Raw genomic sequence first — 22,584 nt, forward strand, 5'->3', positions numbered from 1 at the left:
AAAAAGATGAGTATATATTGGTATGAAATTTAATTTTATTTGCAAGACTCAAATTGTCGAGGTAGATCTGTGTGCTGATGGGGTCTGCATTTCCAGGGTCATCCTTCAGCAGATACTACTAGAATTGGTAGACTGTAGTAGTAATAATAATAATAATAATAATAATAACATCTCAATATTCAAATAACGTAATAATATCATCCCTTCAGTGCAAGTACTGAGAAAAAAAAGAACACTAGCAAAAAGTATTCAGTAAGTGAACACTTTTGAAACTAGGTTTCAGTAGCCACAAAATTAGTTTTTTAAACATCTAGATAAGAGCATTACCTCTGAAATTACGTTAATTTCAGACCAAGCAAGCCTGAAAATGTTAGCCTTAAAGGACAGCGAATACTAGGCAATACTTAGCTTACAATAAAACAAACACCACCACTTCCCTCAAAATCCAGAACAAAATACAGCGTCCAAAGGAGCCCTTTAGATATATATATATAACTCAATAACTCAATTTTCGGAAAGCATATGGTACTCTAATGAAACCTCAAAAATCACTTAGGATGTGCTGGATAGATTACAGTGCAGAGCAGGAGGTCGAAAGACACAAGGACTGTAAAAATTCTGTAGCTTAAAGAAAACAGTGAATATTATAGGGCTCAAGATAAAACTGGAATAAAGGAAAAGCAGTAATTTATCTATACCTGTAGTGCCACAGGAACCATTGCGAGACCTTGTTTTATTTGACAGCTTCATTACTCCCCGAGAGGCTGCAATGTGGGCAACTTTGAGGACACTGAGATACTTCAACATAAATTAGTGAGGCTAAAATGCAGCCAGAAAACTGTAAAATCAAACTCAATACAAGAAAAAGCAAGCTACTGCTATGGAAAAGACTGAGAGAAATATTCTGGAACAGATTCTGGAATATATTCAGTGGGATGGAAATACCCCAAAGGCATCATATTTGTAAAGGATCTAAGAATAACAAGCAAGCAGAAACTACAAATAGATTTGTAAGAGTACCAACAAAAAGACTAATTTAGATTTGAGTTGCATACTTGGAAGCACTGTATCCTGGAGCAGGAAGGTAATGGTTTGTCTGTACACAGCTGTAGGCAGACTGTGCAACACTTCATTTGTGGACAGCCAACAGAGTCCTTGCAAGTGTCTTGGTGGACCAAACATCAATACTCCCAAGTAATTAGTTCTGCCCTACAAATGGAGGTCATATGGTTGCCTGGACATAAAACATAAATTCTCCATCCACACTCTTTACAACTCTGGAAATCACCAATGAGTTCTAGGCATATGACAAGAAAGATCTATGCAAATTGGATGGAATTCACGTAAAAATAACAGAAATTCTTTGGGAGCTAGAAAATCAAAAGGAAATGTTACAAGCCTAAACAAGTGTTGCTTTACTTAGCTTAAGCTAAGCAAGTAAAAAGTTCAAAATGCTTTTTTCTTAACATTCAGTTTGATCAGGAAAATCATTTCAAAGGAACAAATGCCAAGAAGGAAAAATAATTATTTTGAAGTGATAAAAGGTTATATATACATACTTATTTAGGAACTTAGAGAAAGCCTATACTGAGTTCTAAACCAGAGGTAATTGTCCTAATAGAAAAAAATATAGCAGGCATCTGAAATAATATATATTGTATAATGTATACATTCATATATGACAGGGACCAATACCAACAGAGATGGACAAAATATTTAATGGAGCTCTGTCATCTCTAAGCTAATTTTAAAACATTTTAAGTTTACTCTTATAGCAACACTCCTCTTTCCTTTCGGATAACAGATGGCTGTTTGTGATCTACATATTGCGCTGAAGCTTTTCACTTTGTCTGATGCATGAATGAGGAATGCCTCCCATAAGTCAGACTACATGGCAGAAAAAAACTCAGCATCTAAAATTAAATGGCTTTCACTCCTTACCATCCAGCCCCATTTCTGTGATTCATTCACAGAAACACATTTCCCATTTTAGAACAACAAAAAATTCAAATAATAATCACATACCCATGTGTATTTGGCTACACAAGTTATAGAAGAATGATAGGGCTTTTGGCAGTTACAGTACTTGAAAATTTTCCATTATGACATCTTTCTAATTACTTATTATTTGAACCATTTGGGCTAACTCTCTTCACACCAGACATATTTCTCAATGGAGACTTTCAACTGAATGCTTCAGCTATTCATCAGAACTAGAATATGAAAAATTATGTTTCACTTGCCTGTTTAAAAGCAGTTCTTACAATCATCTACCTGAGCTGCATTGTGTGGAATAGAAATTTCAGAGTATGGAGGCATAGGCAGTTCTCTTCTAAAAATAAACCTATTACTTTGATTTTTTTAAAAAAAAGCTGTTCAAATGCTCAACCACTTTTCTTTGTATACTCCACTACTTGCCAATAACTCTGTTGAACATACCATTTCCCAAAATAGTATTAATGTTCAAATGTTATATGTCATTAAACACTGTTTTCTCTTTTGAGTCCATTCCCAAATTTTAGTCATTAGTACAAAGCAATAGACAGCAGGTTTTTAAATTACGCTGGTTCAGCAATGCCAACTCTAGCACCATTCCTCAATTATCTAAGACTTAATCAGTTCATTTTAATCAAATTCATCTATGAAATTCTCAGTCATACATACAGTCTCTAAATGTCACTTACTGCTATACTGTTAACTGCTCCCCAGCAATGTGTTTTTGTTATACTAAACTGAATTCCTTATGCAATCATATAATTATTTTACTCTTGACAATAGGTCACTTTCCAAGCATGGAAGGGAACCTCAATCACTTCTTGACATGTAGAATTCTGTCAGCAAAGAGCAGATCAGGAGTCTCATCTTTACAATTAAGTGTTTATTGGCCCTTTTCTTACACGATGCATGTGTTGCACTTTCTCAAATTTTTAAATTCTACAATGTAGTTCTACATTGTTACACATGTAATTCTTTATTAATTTTTACATTTCAATTTATATAATCTTCTTGAATACTTATGCTTTTTCCTGCAGGCACATTCAGTGGCAGGTTTTTTCTGATACAAGGCAACAGCAAGACCTGAAAATGTTGGAAAAAAACCCATTATATTCAAAAAAAACAACAACAAAGGATAACTTTCAGTCAAAACTGTTAGAAACATAAGTTGCTAAATGCAAATACAACTCAGGAAACAAAAATGGTCAAAGGTAGTTTGCATTTTTGTATAAAGATTATGTAGTATGTGAGTTTGTACACACAACTCATTTACAGAAAGGAACATATATATAATGCCATGATGCATGTTGTAAAAGGGTTGCCTTTTATACTACTAGTACGCTACTGTCAAGATTTTCTGAAACAGAAAGATGTACCACCTCCATGGTATACAACATATTTTGTACAATGATGATGCAAACTCATTTATCCTAATGGCTAAATTGTTTGCATTGATTAGAGGAACCACTATTGAAATGTTCAGGGATCTGCATACAATCCTTCTAGAATTCTGATAATCAGGTGCAGTCATGTGCAATAACCAGCAAACATCATATAACCCTTTCCATAATCTCATTAATCTCTGTATTAAAATTTGTTAAAATGCTCTGCCCTGTTGCTTTCACTGAGAGAAGAAATCCATTCTTCCACTGGGTTGAAACCTTCTGTCATGGGAAGTTAATTTCCAGTTTATGTCTAATCATTCTACATTGACAGTGTTCTTTGGCTTAAATATTTTTTCTTCTTCCTTAACTCCAAAGTTATGGATCTTATTTGATATGCTGCTCTCCTTCAAACTTAAGGTTATTAGCAACTTTTATTTATATGCTAACTAGGACTGCACTAAAGACATTAAATGGCCAGACTCTACCGGGAGCCAACTTCCGGTTTTATAGTGCTTCTCTCAAAACAATCCATCAGAACTTCCCATCAGCAATTCTTTACATCATGCATCCTCCTTCATTTCTCATATGACACTATACTGAATCTTTATAGGAAGCACAGATTAAATCTGATTATGGTGGTGCTTGGATGACAGCTGGACTAGCTGATCTTGAAGGTCTCTTCCAGCCATGATGATTTTGTGAAATTTACTTAATTTTGTCAAAAAAATTGGTTTTTTTTTTAAAAATACAGTTACTCCAATAAAATCTAATGTTACTACACCAGAGATATATCTCTTTTTTTTTACTTCTACACCTTTGCATACCCTATGTTATAATTTGTCTCCTATGTCCCATCCAATACCCATGGGCTCTCCTTCAAGCACACTTGCTACTTTCCAATCACATGGCACTGTTCTTGCCCTGATAGGTTTATTAAGAGCCTTTGCTAAAAGACTGCTTTGATACTTCTAATGTTTTCATAATTGAGACCTAGTTTAGTTTTCCCATCAGGTTTCTATGACAAGACACTGCTGGTGTAATGCCATTGACTAAATGTGTGACTGCACTACACTTCAGAGCCTACTGCCTAGCCTGTAGCTAGTAATTGAGAATTAAAACAAACAAACAAACAAACAAACAAACACACCTCATTAATTAGGATCTTAAGCATTATTTCCAAAACACTGTTACCCCTACAAATTAATTCAGCCGCCCAAGAGCCACTTTGAGGCAGTTTGGTATCCACGAGTTGCTCAATTCCTTGTTGTTCACACGCTGTCCTTAGATTTTTATCTGATAACATCCAGAGAGTAATTGACTTTCAGCTGGTCTGATGGGCATGCATGTTATTGCTTCACATTCTGGCTTTAGTGGGCTTAACTTCCTGGAGTATAAGCAAGGCTTGTCAGAACTCTCATGTGGACTTCTTGCACTGGGTGTGTATGGAGCCTTACAGTCTAACACAAGACTATGGATTCTCATACGTGACAAAGCAAGTACAGGTTTGGCAGTCCAGAACTATACAGTACCAAGTACTTCAGTGTGAAGATTCAGACCTTCTTCATTTCACTTGGTCTGTGGGGCACACTGGGAAATAAATTTCCTGTGTAATGCAGACAGTCTGACTGTCTAGGCTGGGATACCAACTGGATGGACCACATATCACTCCTCGTCCATGTGTCCAGGTTTTCTCCCTGCAGACATTGTGTTTGTGTCATCTGAAAAAACAGCACCTGAGAATATGTGAGCCACACTCAGCTGTCATTCTGAAATAATAGTTTGGATAAATCCACGGCATCCTCAGACTGAGGGAGCACTCCAAGATTTCAGATCATAGGCATCAGAAATACTGAACATCCTTGAAATCAATAGGAACTCAAACATGGACAACTAAGTGGGTTTTGAAGGTAAGATGTACTGCTGGAAATTTTACCTTTGTGTCATAGTCTAAACTTTCATCATCAAATTTTGTTGCACTCTGCTACTATAATTAGATACTTGAAAAATGTGGCTTTTCCCTTGGCCTCCATCATGTTCAGTCACTAGATGATTCTGTGTCTGCTTATATTTGCATTTCTAGCTTTTTGTGAACTGCAGATATCATTTTGTGACCAGGTTTTTTTAAGTAGCTACATAGTAAGCATTAAAGAATAATAAAAACTGACATGCATTTTGTTTAAAAAAAAGGGCAAACCTTTATTGACTTTACTCTATGGAGTAATTCTAACTTAAAAGACAGTCATCAGTTATGCAGATAAGTAATACTATTAATACTCAAATTTTGATTGTACAGCTGTTTAGCTGTGCATGATTAGGACCAGTTATATATTCAAGAGTGATTATTTTCATGCAAATACTTGGCTGGCTAATGGGGAGAACAGCTGCTGCTTAGCAACTGGAAGAACAGAGAAAGGGGGTGACTTGCTTTATAACAGAAAACTGGATGAAACCTTATAGAGAGAGAACATAGAGTGTTTGGAGGTACCAGGGAAAATGGGCGGTAGTGCTCTCTAACCAGGATGTTTCTTCTTACAATTACTGACACCCTAGGACAGCAGCATTTTCAGGTAGTAAAATGTAAACTAGAAGAAAGTGTATTTATCATACATGCATCCACTCGTGCATGAACAACAAATAGAACAACCGCTAAAGACAAACACTGACACACAAACTGAAATGTAGGAAATCCAGAAACACGCTTTGTGTCTGTCATCTACTGAAAGGGTTAAACTGAATTTCAGGCTTCAGCAACTTAAACTACCACAAGCCAAGCTTTCTGGAAGAAGTACTCTCTTCCTGCTGCTCAATCTCAGCCCCTGCACTGCCTCCTCCGCTGTGCAAGCACAGGCTTTCACACCCTACATAATGAGGCAGATCACGGACCTGATCTAGGTTAAAACTAACCCATCTTTTTTAGTAGGATTGCTTTTACCTGGCTCCGTTTCTGAGTCAGTTTCCTTGTGCAGCTATTCAAATGCTTGCACTGACATGAGGAGGAGGGCAGGGGACCTCCTGTGACAGTGCTGACTCAAACCTTTACTGAAAATACAGTCTTACCTTGGTGCGACCCTGCAGACAAACCTACTGACTTGACTGCAAGACAAAACTGAAAGCAGAAGTGAGCTGTAGGAAATTACGGAAAACTGAAAAGGCACAGCTCAGAAAGCATGCAAGTTCCACAAAAGTGTCTGCGTGGCTTTAAGACTACCACTTGGATTAAGCTATTTACATCAAAAAGGAAAGTCACTTTAATTTTTTTTTCTGAGAGTAACATTCAACACTTTCAGAAATCAAATTAGCACCTCATATGAACAAGAAACTGGCTGTAGGTTAGGTATCAACTGTTCTTGGTTTTTTTGATTCAAAGTATGGGACTCCCTGATTTAATAAACAACATTAAAAAATTGTCATTTTAAATAGAAGACTCTGAATTACATGCTTTAGCAAATCCTGCTTTATGCTTCTAAGAAGTTAGTTATTTCAGCTTTCTACACTATTCTACTGTGGGCAACTGCTTTCTCTTCAGCAGGACTCCCACATATGAACTTGTGCTACATCTCACACACCACACTCATTTAGGAGAAACCAGAATCCACCAGTGGCTCAAATGTCTTGGTTTATTCACCAACCTAGCTGATGTTCTCCTGCCTATGCAGATGACAACAGAATACAGCAGTGGACTGGTATCCCCTAGCACAGAATAGCACTGCTGATGTATCTTCAGCTCATGCAGGCAACAGACTACATCTGCCAGTGTTCAAAGACATTAAACTGTCAGTGAAATACACGGTGGGAAGACACAATGCTCAGCAAGTTAAGAAGATCATGTGAACAGAAAGAAAACAGAGCACGGAATAGAGTAACACAAGAACTGTTATTGTCCCTACCAAAGTTCTATGGAAAATTAAGGAAATTGATTAGTAAAGAAGCAGTACAAAATGTATTCAAATAACAATAGTTAAGAGATGCTGTTTGTTAATAAGCCCCACCAGTAAACTCCTAGTGATTTATTAGCCTTTGTGAAATCTAAGTATTCATGAGAGTATTTTTGCAGTTCCAAAGGTTTTCCAAATATTAGCTTTGCAAATGTAAACAACTGTCAAAAATTAAAGTTTTAGCTCAGTTATTCTTTAGATACAATGAAAGTAAGTTTGGAATTCAAACCTATTTTGACCACTTTTGTGACGTAAGATTTCTTGATGACAAGGTAGTTAGATTTTTTTTTCTGTTCTCATAAAAATGAGTTTAAGGAGGAAAACAGATGTGAGTTAGAGAAAATAAACAGCCTACAAAGAAAGAGTAGGAAACCAGTTACCCTTGAGTAGACAGGCAAGCTTCCTGTTCATTACAATGAAAAAATGAAGGGTAGCAACTGCCTGACCTGTCTTTTGTTCAAATCTAAACCCAAAACACATGTAACCAAAATGCGAAACATGTGTTCTACATATTGGACGTTTGTCAGGTTTTATGGATTCGTACATTTGTCTCGTATCATCCAGTCCTGCACGCACATGTATCAGCATCGCTCGCAGTGCGTGTGAGTATTTGGCCTTTTAACCTGCTCCTCTCCCACACTGCCAACTCTTTGGATATTTGCTGTTTTGGGGTCTTTCCTCCCGAATCCGCAGCTCTCAGACAAAGAGACTGCAACACGAAATCTTAAACCTAAACTCAAGGTTTTTTCAGCACCTCAACCTAAAGTCAAGCCTGTTTTACGGTTTTCAATAAAAGCCTGCACGAGAGCGCTGCAAACCGCAAACTAAGCTCTCCTAAAGGGCGGAAGAGGAGGCAGACAAGCAGGGGCAGTAGGAGCAGGGGGCCGCGGTGCCGAGCCGCCCGCAGGGGCGCTGGGACGCGACCCCGCCCCCGCCGCTCCGCCGCAGCGCGCGCGGCCCCGCCCCGCCCCTCCCGCGCGCTCGGCCCCGCCGCCAATCCCCGCCGTCCCTCCGCAGCCCCGGCCCCGCCCCCCGGCCGCGCGCGCGGACCGTCACAGCCCGAGGGCGCGCGGGCGCTGGTGGGAACGCGGCCGCTCCACCCTCTCCTCCGTGTCCCGTCTCCTTCCTCGCCCCCATCTTCTTAGGGTTTTTCTTTTTTGGCTGGCCCCTGCGGCGTGCGGAGACTCACCTCCCCGCCATCCAAAATGGCGGTCGACCCAGCTTAACCCCGTCGTGTCCCGGCAGCGCTGCTTCTCCCGCCTCATCCGCGGCTCGGGATTCCGCGGCCTCACCCTCAGCCCGCGCGGCCGATCGCCGAATCACCGAGGCCGTCCTTCTCTCCTTCCCTACCTCCTCCCTCGCCACCAGGGGAAGCGATAGAAAGATTTCCCCTCACCCTCCCACGCGGGCTCGCGCCCCGCCTGCCGAGCCCACCCGAAAGATTGGGTGGGGGGGAGCGCGTATGAGTGTCAGGGAGTGAGGGATACCTCCTCTGCGCATTGTGCCCCCTTCCCCCAACACATGGCCCATCCACCACCCCCCCCCCCCCCCCGTTCCCCCAATGGTTGCATCCGTGACGACATCATCATGGCAACAGCAGCTGCAGCCCGGGGCCGGGGTGCCCCCGTCGCCGCCGGGGCGTCCGCGGGGGACGAGCCCGCGCTGTCCCTCAGGGGCGCGCGGCCGCACCGGCTGTAGGAGCGCGCGCGGGGCGCGCCGCCGCGCACGCGCCCAGAGCGGCAGCATCAGGCGGCGGCGGCGGCGGCGGCGGGGGGGGGAGCGGAGACACAGACAAGGCGCGTGCCGGGCTGTTCGCGCTCCCGCGGAGCGTGCGCGCGCTCCGGCGGGCGGGCGAGGAGCGGTAGGCGCTGGCAGTGTTGCGCGCGCGCGCGCTCGCTGCGGCGGCAGCGGCGGGCGGGGGGAGCCGTGCGGGCTCCGCGCTCGCTCCGCGCTCGCTCGGTGCTGTGCTGGTGCCTCGGCGGCGGCGAACAAACATGTTCTCAGTGCGGATCGTGACTGCCGACTACTACATGGGCAGCCCGCTGCCCGGCCTGGACCCCTGCCAGTCCCGCTTCCGAGAGGCCCCGGCCAAGCGGGTGCCCGTCGTGAGAGTCTTCGGCGCCACCCCTGCAGGTAAGGGACGACCCCCGCCGCCGCCACCGACGGACGGGTGGGGACGTCCCCCCGCTGCGACGCCGCGGGTCGTGCTGGCGCCAGCCCCGCCGTCGCCCACCCCGCGGCGGAGGCAGCGGCAGCTCCCGCTCTTTGTGGCTGGGTCGCGCCCCCCCCTCCGCGCCCGGCGCCGCCGCTGCGGCGCGTCTCACCTGCCAGCGGCGGCCGCGGGGACGGCAGGGCAGCGGCGAGGAGCGGGGACCTGCCCCGGGTGTCGCGCCGCGCCCGCGCGGGGGCTGCGGGGCCGCCGGGGCTTTGTGCGGGGCTGCCCCGGGAGAGCGGCGCAGCTGTGCAAACACCGGGGCCGGCCCGTGCCGCCCTCGCTCCCGGTGCCCACCGCCGCTCTCCTGCCCTTCCCGGGAGCTGTTGCTGCGGGAGGGCGAGCGGACAAGGGGGAAGCCGCTGAGCGCGGGCACAAGTGAGACTTGTGCGGCACTTCGGAAGTGGGGGCTCGTGTCGCGGTGCGGATCGCGCACGGCCGGAGGCACCGGTGCTGCACTGCAGAGAGGAGCGTCCTGAGCGCCGGCCACATGTTGCCCCCCGAGACTCCCGAATGTCACATGCTACTTCTACATTGCCTCTTCGCTGTGTGGCCTTGTGCTTACAGCCGTCCCACGTCTCAAATGTGTTTCTGACCAATACGAACAAATATACTCTCAGAACAAATTTCTAACAAATATAATATTTAAGAAAATTAATTTAATATGTATTGTAGTTTGCTCATACGTTAAATATTAAGTTGGAAGAAACCCCTGTTTTTTGAGATATTAGACGTACTAAGCATCATTGCTTGTGATTTCTTTACACTTATGCTGTGTAATGCTGACCTTGGGAATTAAGGTATTTCTGCATGTTTTATTGACTGGCATATTGAAAATTATATATTGATACATACATTAAATCTTAGGAAAGACAAAAAACACATAATAAAAGAGCACAGCAGAGGTGTCTTTCCCTTCAACCAGTTGTTATAGTAGAGCAGATATTTTTGTTGTATTTTTTGTTGGCTTGTTTTTTGGTTTTTTTTAAATTCAGAATTAACTGTCTTCTCTGTTTAAGCACAGAGGAGCGTGACATATTAAAGCTGTTGTGCTCTGATGCAGCTACAGCTCCAAATTATTAAGTGAATGAGTGGGATTAATAGATACAATATTGAAATACTGGGACCTATTTTAATGTGGCTCAAATTCTGCATACAAAGGAGATATTATGTAATAATATTTATGTAATGGTACGAGTAACTATTTCATTATTAAAAAATGTAGAGCCTGAGGTTGTTGGCAAGTAGCAGGATTTTTGTGCATATGTGTGGTTAACTCATTAAGGCTTATTTTCTTTTAAGAAAAATGTTTAGGCTATGCCATATCGTGAATGTGGCATCATAAAGTAAACAGTAAAGTAGTTTAGTTGTCCAGCTATTAGGAATACAGTAGGAAATCCCTGGCTTCCCCAACCATAAACTAATGTCAGTTTGCATAATAGAAGTGTTTCTAATTTGTCTTCGTTAGAGAAGACAATTCACTAGAGTCTGCAAAGGCAGTGTGACTTGTCTATCCTATTTATTTCCTTTTTAAACTTTTAAATCTTTTTTAAACGTTCTGTACCTTTAGTAATGTTTGCTGATAAGCTTCATGAGCTTCTTACTGCATCTCTGCATTTTTTTTCTTTTAAAAAAGGCAGACAGATGTAATTCTCTCTCTTCAGAGGTGTTGGACCTAAGCAGTCATTGTTAGAAGTACTCTGACTGTGATTCTCAGGTTATTTCTTGAGAGCTGAAGTTTAAAATTAAGTATAATCACTTATATCTACACTGACATTTTCTTTGAGGAAAAAGGAATAGTAAAAACAACTTCTAGCATACTGTCTAAGACAATGGGATGTCCTTATTGTTTGGTTTACAGGCATCGTGATGCTTATCTTCACTTGAGTTGGTCTGGGTGGGAATAACCCTTTCTTACTGGGTTTAATGTGTGTGCTATGCCTCCAGGAAAGGTGCTCAGTTGCCTTGTTGCCTCCATGGTAGCAACCTATTATGGCTGTATAGGCTGCTCCACCTCCGGCATGATTAACTTTGCAGAATCTTACTGTGTTTATAGCTGTGTGCCCAAGCTGTGCAGCTAATTGGGAGTCAGGTTCAGAACAGACTTCAAATTTCACCTGCTGAGTGAAGGGAGTTTGATTAGTATGTGGCAATGGCTTATGCAGATGTTCAGAAAGTCAAACGTCTGGCAGTGCTGTATCCTTGTGTCCACCAGCAGCTATGGACAGTGGTCCTGAAGGCACCCACCTGGTGCTTTCTGCCCCATCTTGTGGAGGTACTGCATTCAGTGAGGTGTGTGAATGACAGGGATTGCCAGTGTTCTTACCTTTGAAGGCTTTTATGTAATCCAGTACCCAGCAATTAATTTGTAAAGGTTTACTGCTACAATCTATAAAATGAAAGCTGCTTGTGGTTGGGGGAGATAAAACCCAGACTTTTAATTACAAGTAATGGAAGGATCATGTCCTAGAACGGACTGTGTTGGCAATAACATTTGACAACTTCTTTATGTCTTTTGAGGAAGAAATCTTGTTGTATTTGGCAAGGCTATGCAAATTCTGTCTTGATGTCCTACATCTTTGCATAAGAGCTTGAAAGACAAGGAATCAAAATTCTGTTTAAGCCCAAAGACCTGCCTACTATATTCTGTTATTTTGTGAAATGAAGAGTAAAGTTCTGATTACAGTAGCAAAAGGTGAAGTGAGCTGGTTGAGCCATTTCATTCAATTTTAGCTGTTTGCTGCTTTAAGCAGACTGGCATGTCTGTTGACATAGTGATGTGGACAAAAGTATAATTTCAGAAATGCTGCAACATTGCCATGGTGGTAATACAATGAAAGCAGTGTTGAATTAATGCTTTATTGTGTAAGAGTATAGATACTATCTGATGCACCAGTATTTGTATCTGTAAAGGAGTCTCATAATATTGCTGCTTATGCTTAAGAACAATAGGTTTTAATTCATTAGGTAATGCTCAAGTATGAAACCAAGTCACATTCTATTCTTAGGCAGTATTGTCTGCTAACTACTACTTTTGTAAATGCTTTTTGTAAAAACAGAAAAAAACTTTGAAAAATTGCAAGGCCTGTTGTTCAGAGTGAAATCATAATGAAAATTTATTTTTCTGTTAATGTATTGTTGTTAGTTGAATTGTCAATTCTTGAATTGTCATTCCTGTTGCTAATCTGAATCTTGTTAAGATTTTTGCAACCACATAAGTACCTGAATTTATGGCTTCAAAACAGATATATTTAAGGTAAGAGATATCTATAATCATAAAAGTCATGTATGTTAATAGTTTTGTTTGGGAAGAGGTTGTTCCACAGGTCTTAATCATGGAATATGCTGGGTTGGAAGGGACCCATCAGGATCGTTGAGTCCAACTCCTGGTCCTGCACAGGACACTCCAAGAGTCATATGAGGTGCCTGAGAGCATTGTCTAAATTCTTCTTGAACTCTCTCAGGCTTGGTGCTGTAACCACTTCCCTGGGGAGCCTGTGCCAGTGCCAGGTAAACCTTTTTCCTGATACCAAACCTAGACCTCCCCCAATGCAACTTTGTGCCATTTCCTCAAGTTCTGTCACTAGTCACAAGAGTGAAGAGATCTGTACCTGCACCTCCTTCATGAGGAAGTTGTAAGACTACGGTGAGGTCTCCCCTCAGTCTCCTCCAGGCTGAACAGACCAAGTGACCTCAGCTGTTCTTCATGTGGCTTCCCCTCAGGGCCCTTCACCATCCCTGTGGTGTTCCTTTGGATGCTCTCTAATAGCTTAATGACTCTTGTTCAAGCTGCCATTGACCTGGACCCCCAGGTCCCTTTCTGGAATGCTGCTCCCCAGCCTCTTGTTCCCTGATCTATACACAAAACCAGGGCTCCCCCATCCCTGGTGCAGGATCCAGCACTTGACCTTGTTAAACCTCATATGGTTGGTGGTTGCCCATCTCACTGATTTGTCAAGGTGTCTCTGCAGAGCCTCTCTGCCCTTGAGGGAGTCAGCAGCTCCTCCCAATTAAATGTGGCTGCAAACATACTTAATATTCCTTCGAGTCCTGTGTCCAAGTCATTACTGAAGGTGTTGAAGAGAACTGGGCTGAGGATGGAGCCCTATGGAACCCCACTAGTGATCGGATGCCATGTCCATATTATTTTTATTCCTCTGAAAAAGTATGTGGAATTTAATTCTCTGTTTGCTAATCAAGCTTTGTAAGTCACCCTAAGCCTCATTCCAAACTTCTGTTAAATTTAGGTGACCTCAGAAGGCGATTGCTATCCCATGTTGCTTCCATTTATCTGGTATTGTGAAGATTTGTCTGCTATGAGATCTCTTATGGTGTATGGGGTGTATTGGTTCCTACTAGCTCTTGGCCATTTCAAGCTCTTGTAGTCTGTCCTCAAAATTTCACTGACCATTTCAGAACATCTGCGTGACTGCTCAGTTGAGTGTTTCTGTCAGGTGCTTATTCAGCTGCAGAAAGACAGACTCAAGCTGTAACTCCCTTCATAAAGAAATCAGGGAGACTAGATGTCATTTTAGGAGGGACATTAATTAGCAAGCTGAGGTTGCTAAATTATCACTTCACTTAACAAGACTTGAGCACAAGTAGCTGAGGACACTACTCATAAACCACGTAGGAGATATCTGTTGGTGTGTAATAATGAGTATTGTCAAACAGATAGTTGAAATATTAGCAAAAAAAAAAATTTTGATGTGGATGTGATTTGAGGCTGATGTGTGATAAATTTCACAAAAATAGGTGCACATTTTAAAATTGCTTTTAAAGGGTGTTAGGTTGAGAAATGTGCGTTCAATTGACAGGATGGCCTTTGGAGAAGGCAGATTAGGAATTTACCTAGGAAAAAGTGATGTGTAATTTGAGAGGTAATATAACTGCTGTCCTCAACTGCCACTTTATGTATTTGTCTTGTTTGGAGGGGTTTTGTATTTTCCGTTGTGCAATCACAGATCCAAGAAGGAATCTTACTCAGGGCAGCACAAAAACTCAGCCAAAGGAAAGTATGTTTTTAAGTTATTCTTGCATGCTTTTGATTGCAAGTTTTTCTGAGACTAAATGTAATACAGAGTAAGGGCTTGCAGTCAGCAAAATCTGAATGTATTTCAGGTAGGCATCTCAGTTTGGTGCCTTCACTTCTGAGACCAGAAGAGAGGGGGGAAGAAAAGCAGAGGCAAAAGCTCCAGCTAATATCTGGCTCTCTTCCAGCAGCAGTAGCTCTGGTATGACTCAGTGAAGGGGCCTGCTTATCTTCTTTCTTCTGTTCTTCCCCCTCCCCTTTCCCCCTTCACTGACCAGGCTAGGCTGTATATCTGATCCTATCCAGTGTCTGTCTTTCTGTCCTCTGTTATTGTTCATTTGAGAAGGACTGAACTCATTGCAGGATCTTGCTGCTTTCTGCACTCAGCTCATGGTGAACTTTTCCTCTCCCCAATTTCCCTACCATTTCAGATACTGTCCCCCACAGTGGTCATTTCCCTGTAGCTTCCTTAGTTCAGTGTTCACAGCTGAGCATTGTTCCGGTTGCTGCTACTTCCCCTATTCCATTTCTCAGAAGTGGGTACTACTTCTTGGTAACACTCTTCCAGTTTCTTCTGTGGATTCCCAGTGAGAGGATGCAGAAGAGGATACAGCCATTGTGGTGAGGCTTGTGCCTTTGCTTTACCTTTTCACACCCTTTCCCAAAATATACCAGTGTACAACTCTTGATAAGGGGTTATTCTGTGAGCTACAGCATGGCCTAAAAGATTTTTGTGTCGTACAGTGTAGCTTCACTTCCATCATAACATTTCTGCATCTTGCACTGACAGCCTTCTCATACTTCCGAAGAATTGCCTCATGTATTAAAAGGACATGTTTTCCAAATTGTCGGGTTTTGGTGGCGGTTTAGTGGTGGTGGTGTGTTCGGTTGGGTTTTTTTAAGAACCTTCTGGATTTTTGTTGTTATTTTCAGGGTTTTGGTTTGGTTTTTTGGGTTTTTTTTAGAGGCATTTGTTACATACTTTGTGTAGATTGCCTGCTGAGTTGTTTGAGCAATGAGAGGCTGCCTGAATAAACTGAGATTCTGCTCCACTGGCATGAAACTTGTTAAGTAGCCAATTTCATACTTGTACATATGCAACTTGCTAAAATTCTGTTTCTTAAATAAACTTTAAAATACTGTGACAAAATTGATGTTCTAAATAGAATCCGGTAACTAGGTTCATAACCAATATTGTGTTTGCTGTTGTAGAGTACCTCCTGGTCAAGTCACTCAATATATTTGTGCTGTTGTAATTCAGTCAAAAAAACACATGCATACGTGACCCTACATGCTTAAAACTCAATCAGCTGCAGACTTTAAAATGTCCACAAAGTAGCTGCATCTGTATTGAATCTGGGATTGGTTTTTATGATTAGTGTCTCTGGAAGTAGACCAGGAGCTTATCTATCTCAACTACAATTTCCAGTTCTGTTACATACTTCTTAAGGGTGCTTTTTGGCTGCTTGTTGAAATATATTCTTTTGCAGTGTGTAAAATGAACCTCCTCAAAATAGCACACTGGTCTGAAAATAGTTGTCTCTCTTATTTTTACCAGAGAAGCACATGCATATCACAACGGAGGTTGGCAGGATGAGATGATGTGTAAACACTCAGTGAGAAACAGCTCCTGATTAGTAATTTTTGCAGTCTGAGTAGACAAGATAAATCTCTGAAAGAAGGAAACAGGTGTGGTAATACCATGCTATCAATTTCTTCTCAGTCTCTCATATTCAGAGTTCCAGTATTGATCATTTAATAATACTGTCTTCTACTAACTGTTGCCATTACCTTGGTTTTGTCCTTCACCCTTAGTTAACTTGCTTGACCTCTGTGTGCAGTGGACCTCTGAGAAGCATGATGATGACAGTGAACATATAACCATTTGGAAAGAGGCAGTGTGAACACTCATACTGAAAGATTTATAGTCAATGCTCTGTCTCACAAATGAAGTGGGTGAAATTTTTTGTAATGATCCGACAGAGTCACTGAGGATTCATTCTCATGTTACCGGAGACCTGCTCATTAAAATCTCAGGACAGTTGGCAGTCAAAAATTTTTTTCTTCTTTAATTACACTTTAAAGAGACTCTCTATCTCCAACTATTGCAAAGCCAGTACCTCAGCCTCCTGACCTGTCATCACTGGATGTTGAGGTGACAACTGATGAACTTGCTTCTTCGCCTTTTCCTCTCTGTCTGCCATGTCATAGATACTGTCCCTGTATGTTACAATTGTGTGCATTTTTTGTGTGTATGTCTCCTCTATATCACATTTATTCTGGGGGGAAAATTGTATCACTATATTGAATTATCTCACATTTCAGGAACATGTTCTTGACAGACAGCAAGGTATACCTATGTAAAGAAAAGGATGAGTTTACTTAGGGTCCCACATCAAATAAGTAGCAGAACTGATAATACAGTGAAGAAGCTGCTGTCTACAAGCAGTGTTATTTCTAGGCTACTACATTGCCCAGTAATAAAATAATGTGAATAGTAAAATAACGTTCTTTCAATGTTAACCAAAGTTATAGTTGTGGTAACAATTATAATGTTAAGCCATAGGCTTGATTAGCAGGGTCCAGGGATTGATTGCAGAGATCTGCTGTGTAATCTATATAGTTACACTTAATTGCACTGTTATTCATAATACCTGTATGTATTCCAGTGAAACCAACAATTCTGAAGAATGCAGTGGAATAATCAAGTATGTGAGCTTGCAGACAGGCAGCATTTTTCTGCCAGTGATACAGTTAAGACTGAGAATAGAGCCCGAAATATACAAGAATCTAAACAAATATCAGAAAAGTTTATACCACATATAGGGGCTGTCCAAAATGTCACTTCTTGCATAGTCTTCATTCATGCATGTTTGTTAAGGCTCTTTTCTTTCAAGACCTGCTTTTTATTACAGAGAAGTTATAAGGTGTGCACAAGTTTGTGTGGTTTTTGGCAGGGCATTTAAATAAAACTTCACACTTGCTGGCTGGGCTGAGCCATATGGCTTATTAGGGAACCATTTGATGTCTGTATGTTCCAGCTTTCCTCAGTGATCAGTATGCAGACAGCCATTTCAGATAACTTCTTCCCTGACTCATATATTTGCAGTCTGTCATGTTTACTGCATGTTTATGAGTTCATGTTGTGTTACCTTGGTGTATATGTGCATGCCTTCTCTGGTTTCACATTGGGGAGTCATCATCCTTGGAGGCACTTAAAAGTTCTGGGGATGTGGTCCTGGGCAGCCAGCTGTCAGTGGCCCTGTTTGGGCAGGGAGTTTGGTCCAGGTGACCTCCAGAGGCCACTTCTAATCTCAGCATTCTGTGATGACTGAGATTACTCTTGTCAGCAGTGAGTATCCAGGTGCTCTGCACAGCCTTTGTGTCCAGGTAAGCACAGTTGCATCCAAATGATGTGGAAAGGTTGCCAGGTAGCTGTCTTGAAGTTGATTACCCTACAGCTGTGAAAGTTACTGGAAGGTTTTGGTGTTGTTAGTGAAAACTGATTTAGATTTGGAAAGAAGAAAAAAGAGAATATTCAGTACAGAGATCATTGCTTAGCTGTGTTTGTCCCTTAGTGACATGTTCTTTTCCTAAAAGAGAAAAAGTAAGAGCAGCCCTGCTTATTTACACTCATGTTGTGCCTCTGTGCTGTTTGCTGACTAAACTAGTGTTTACTACAGAAAAGCTGTATGTCCTATTTTAGGTGCAGTATCAACATGTGGTACTCAATGTGAATATTGAAAGGACTGTGGAATGTTGCACCTAATCCATAATACCTGACCTCAGCGGAGGTTTACAATAAAAGTTTTCCAAGTTTCGTATAATGAGATGTATAATGAGTCTTTCGTTTTGTGTTTGAAACTACTTAGGTGGGTTTCTGCATAGTACAGATCTTATTAAGCAGTAAGAATTGGAAACTGATTCAGCCCTCGTATTGACAGGTACTGCCTTCAGATCAATAGTGAACAAATTCTTATTGCTGCCACCCCTATTACACATAATATCCAGATGAAGAGGCTATTTTCTGGAGTTCTTGATATAGAAACTTTTGTATTTTCTTCTGAAAAGTTTCATATTTAAGCTAGCTGAAATATTACAAAATACTTTTGTTGCAGATGAATCATTCTTTATGTTCTCATATGTCTTCGTCCATTGACCATTAAGCAAATGGATTTGTGGCATTCACATTTTTAAGCAGTGAAACCTATTCTGCTGCCTGTAGGAAATCAGAAGAGATTACAGGCAGATTCTTATGCTGAGGTAAAATGAATCTATGGTATCAAATATTTTAATTTTTGAGCTGTTTGAATTAGCTTTGTGGAACTGATACTTAGCCATCTTTACTGTTAGACCTAAATAGTAGCAGTAAAAAGAACCCAGTTCTGCTGTGGGTTATCTGTTTATCTATTTCTTACAGTAGAAGTGTGTTTTCACCCTCAGATTAGTGTTCATGTCGGAAGGGACATCCCTAGAGATTGTCTAGTTAGTCCAAGTGCCATGCACAGAGCAGGGCTATCTAGACAAGCTCCAAGGATGAAAACGCCACAATCTGGCTATGTAACTTCCAGTGTTTGATCACACACAACAAACCAAACCAAAGAAAGAAAGAAAACCACCAGACTTTTAAGTTTCTTGTGTTTCAGTTTGTGCTCATTGCCTCTTGTCCGTCCATTCATTGGACACTGCTGAGGAGTCAGGCTCACTCTTCTTTAGTACTTCCTATCCGGTATTTATATACATCGATAAGATCCTTCCCACCTTCTCTTCCTGAGGCTACAAAATCCTGGCTTACTCAGCCTTCCTTTGCATGTCCAGTGTTCCCAGCCCTTAATTATCTTTATGGCCCGACTCCAGTATCCATGTTTAGTGCTGGAAAACCCAGACCTGAAGCTAGCATCCAGGATGCATCTCACCAGTGCTGAGTAGAGAAGCATCATGCCCCTCGATCTGCTGGTGTTATTCTTCCTAATGGTGCTCAGGAGACTCTTGGCCTTCTTTGTGGCTGCTCGTTTATGTTCAGGACCCCTGGGTCTTTTCCATCAGAGCTGCTTTCCAGTCAGTGTGCCTCCAGCCCCTAGTGATGTATGGAGTTACTTCTCCCCAGGCTAAGACTTTTCATTTCTCCTTGTAGGGCTCCATGAAGTTCTTCTACCCACTTCTTCTGCCTGTTATGAATGTCAGCACAACCCTCTGTTGTAGAAGGCACTCCTCCAGATTTTATCATCTGCAAACTTGCTGAGGTGCACCTGTTCAATGTCCAGCTCCTTAATGAAGATGTTAAACAATCTTGGCCTGAGTTTTGACTTCTAAAATATACTGCAAATGACTGGCCTCTGTGGTCCATTATTACGAGACTGCTTCTCCACACCTAAGTTTCGTTTCTTTCCTTGCTGCAATAACAGCCAAATCTGTTTTAGAGATGTCCAGTGTGTGTCTTGTTGCCCCTTCCTTTTTTTTTAACATGCCATCCTCTGAGGTGAAAGTATAAACACTTCATCTCAATTCTGATTACAGCGAGGTTTGTTTTGTAACATTTACAAAGCTTCTATGTAGATATTTTGGGTATGTTATGACTGTGTAAAAGTAATAAATCTTGGATCTGGATTTTCTGGGTTTTGATGGTGTGTCTTAGCTGATAGAAAACATGAGAACTATGTAAAATAACTGAATATAAGTCATCATGTGACTAAAAAGGTGTTCTGTATTGGAAATACAGTTTTAAATTGTCCCATGTTTTTCTTACTTCAGAAGAATGGCGTATGTTGTACATTTATGCCATGGTAATTCAGGTCATTCTTTGTTCCAGTTTTTTATGGTTTTTTGATGGTGGTGGTTTTTTTGATGTACAGTTCTTGAGGAATTGTGAATTGACATGGGCATTCGTAAACCTGCAATTCCCATGCAGAGATTAATTTATTATCTTTACAGTATAGATTCCTGGTTTGAGTCTGATGCATTAAAAACCCCCAACAAGAAAAGCTAAAAAAAAAACCCCACAAAAAACCCCATCAGCAGCCCCCTCACTTTCAGATAGATGAGAAGAACAGAATAAAGTACTGCTAAGCATTTACAGATTGTTCCAGCATGTCAGGTTTTGGTGAATTTGTGTTCTTCTGCCAGCGGCTGGAAACCTAATCAAGGAAATAAATAGTCATTTTAACCACTGTATATTAAAGATGAAAGATTTAGGAATCAAAACCAGTTGTTTTAGGCAGTGTGCAGATAATAGTAGGGTAGTCCTCACTCCAAAAAAGTTATGTTCTATATAAATGGAGCGTTAAAAGGTGTAGAAAGAGGGATATGTTATGAAAACAGATGGCATGGCAATATTGTTAGTCATTATTTTGAAGTGGAATTTTGTAGGAGGGATTTCCTGAATGGAAAAACAGGGGAAGGGTAGGATGTGTTGAAAGGAAGACTGGGATCAGAAAGGAGTATGTAGAGCATGTGAGGTGAGCTGGGGGGTGGGGAAGGTTGGAGGAAGGAGTGTGATGAGAGCCAGGACTGTGAAAATATTGATGTTGGAGTTGAAATAACAGGGACCAGTTATCTAAGGCTTCTCCCTTTTGATTTTGCTTGCTGTGTCTCATGGGGCTGACTCATCCCCTGAAATTTCTTATCTCTGGGCTTGTGGCTGGAAGTGAGGTTGTTGCATGAGGTTTATTGCTCTGTGCAGTGGGAGAGGAGAGGAGAGAAAAACAAGGTCCCCCGACCAAGAACTGTCTGAGAGGTGTAGAACATGGTGAAGAACTACAATATTCTCATCAACGCTGTACAGTTTGTGAACACCTTTTGTATTGGCTACTTTCATGACAATTTGTATTATTTTTAGGTTAAGGGATGTGAAAATGTAAATAAAACAAATAAATGTCTGGTGTTCATCTTCCCAGTGTATCAGTAGAAATAAATTAAAACCAGCCAGACTTCAAGCCAGACTCAGCCATGATGGGTGCACAAGAAAATGCATCTCTTGCTGGCAAAGAAAGATAAGTGGGCCTGCATAATGTTAGGTGCATATGTGGCAGGTTTCAAAAACAGAGCAAAACCCAAATGCTGTGAAAAACAACACACTTCTTCAACCTGATCATATCTTCTTTGGTGCCAGTGGGCTTCTTGTAGCCTGTTTGTTTGTTACATTACTCAGTTACTTCCATAAAAATCTTAAATATGTTGTGTAAGCTTGATTTATTGTAAGAAAACCATAGCAATACCTTGTTCTTTCCAGGTTAGTCTTTGGCTTTTTCAGAATATTGTTCTCTTATGGAAATCACTAGAAATGCAGTGTTTTAAGTTTATTAATAATTTGGCTTCTGTACCCATCTGACTCAGAGTAAGCCATTTAATTACAGCTAATGTTTCAATTCTAGTTTTTAAAGGATGAGTGACTACATTTTTTACTTGTAGAACCCTAATGACCAGGGATTTGGTATTTTGACAGCAGAACATGTAATGGTGAGAGGCTGAAGCTTATGCAGTTGGCAATAAAGTTGTGGAGATAAAATGGTGGTGGAAAAATAACAGTAGATCAGAGTGGAGTTGGCCAGAGAAAGTTGAGTAAGAAACTGATTTAGGAGAAAACCTGGTGGCTTAAGATTGCATTGTAGTGCTTTTATTGTCAGAGGATACATAATTTGGTATACAAGGGTCAGGAGAAGCACATGCATTATTTGTAACAGAGTAGTACAAAACTTGTCTGTTTTTACTGCTGCTTTGCAGAAGCCTTCAGTTGAAACTTAAAGCCTGATCATACAGTTGAGTCTCTACATCAGATAAGTTGATGAGTTTCCAATCCAGTGGTTTGCATTTTCTTTTTTCTATATTTAGTTAATGATTTAAAATGTTTTATGGTGTGCAGTATTGAACAAGAGTTTCTTGGTCCAAGAATTTGATATAGTAACCATCACATTGCATAAATGTTGCTTTCTGAAGCCTTCAGATTTTATTTGGCTTGTGTTGCGACAAATAAATGATCAGGTGTGATTAATTGTTAGTGCTTTTACACTAGGACATCACTTAGAATTG

The 22,584-nt window shown here is 41.4% G+C and overlaps 1 protein-coding gene across 2 annotated transcripts in view; it reads left to right on the forward strand.

The window, feature by feature from the left end:
- The first annotated feature begins 9,238 nt into the window (after window positions 1-9,238).
- The window catches only part of REV3L (REV3 like, DNA directed polymerase zeta catalytic subunit), a 117,482-nt gene continuing 104,136 nt past the window's right edge, over window positions 9,239-22,584 (forward strand). For both annotated transcript variants that reach the window (XM_082300982.1, XM_082300983.1), the window contains exon 1: window positions 9,239-9,448. In XM_082300982.1, the coding sequence (XP_082157108.1) occupies window positions 9,310-9,448 (139 nt within the window). In that variant the 5' untranslated portion in view covers window positions 9,239-9,309. The remainder of the gene's footprint in view (window positions 9,449-22,584) is intronic.

Source organism: Coloeus monedula, assembly GCF_965178545.1.
Source record: "Coloeus monedula genome assembly, chromosome: 2".
In the NCBI taxonomy this organism is placed as follows: Eukaryota; Metazoa; Chordata; class Aves; order Passeriformes; family Corvidae; genus Coloeus; species Coloeus monedula.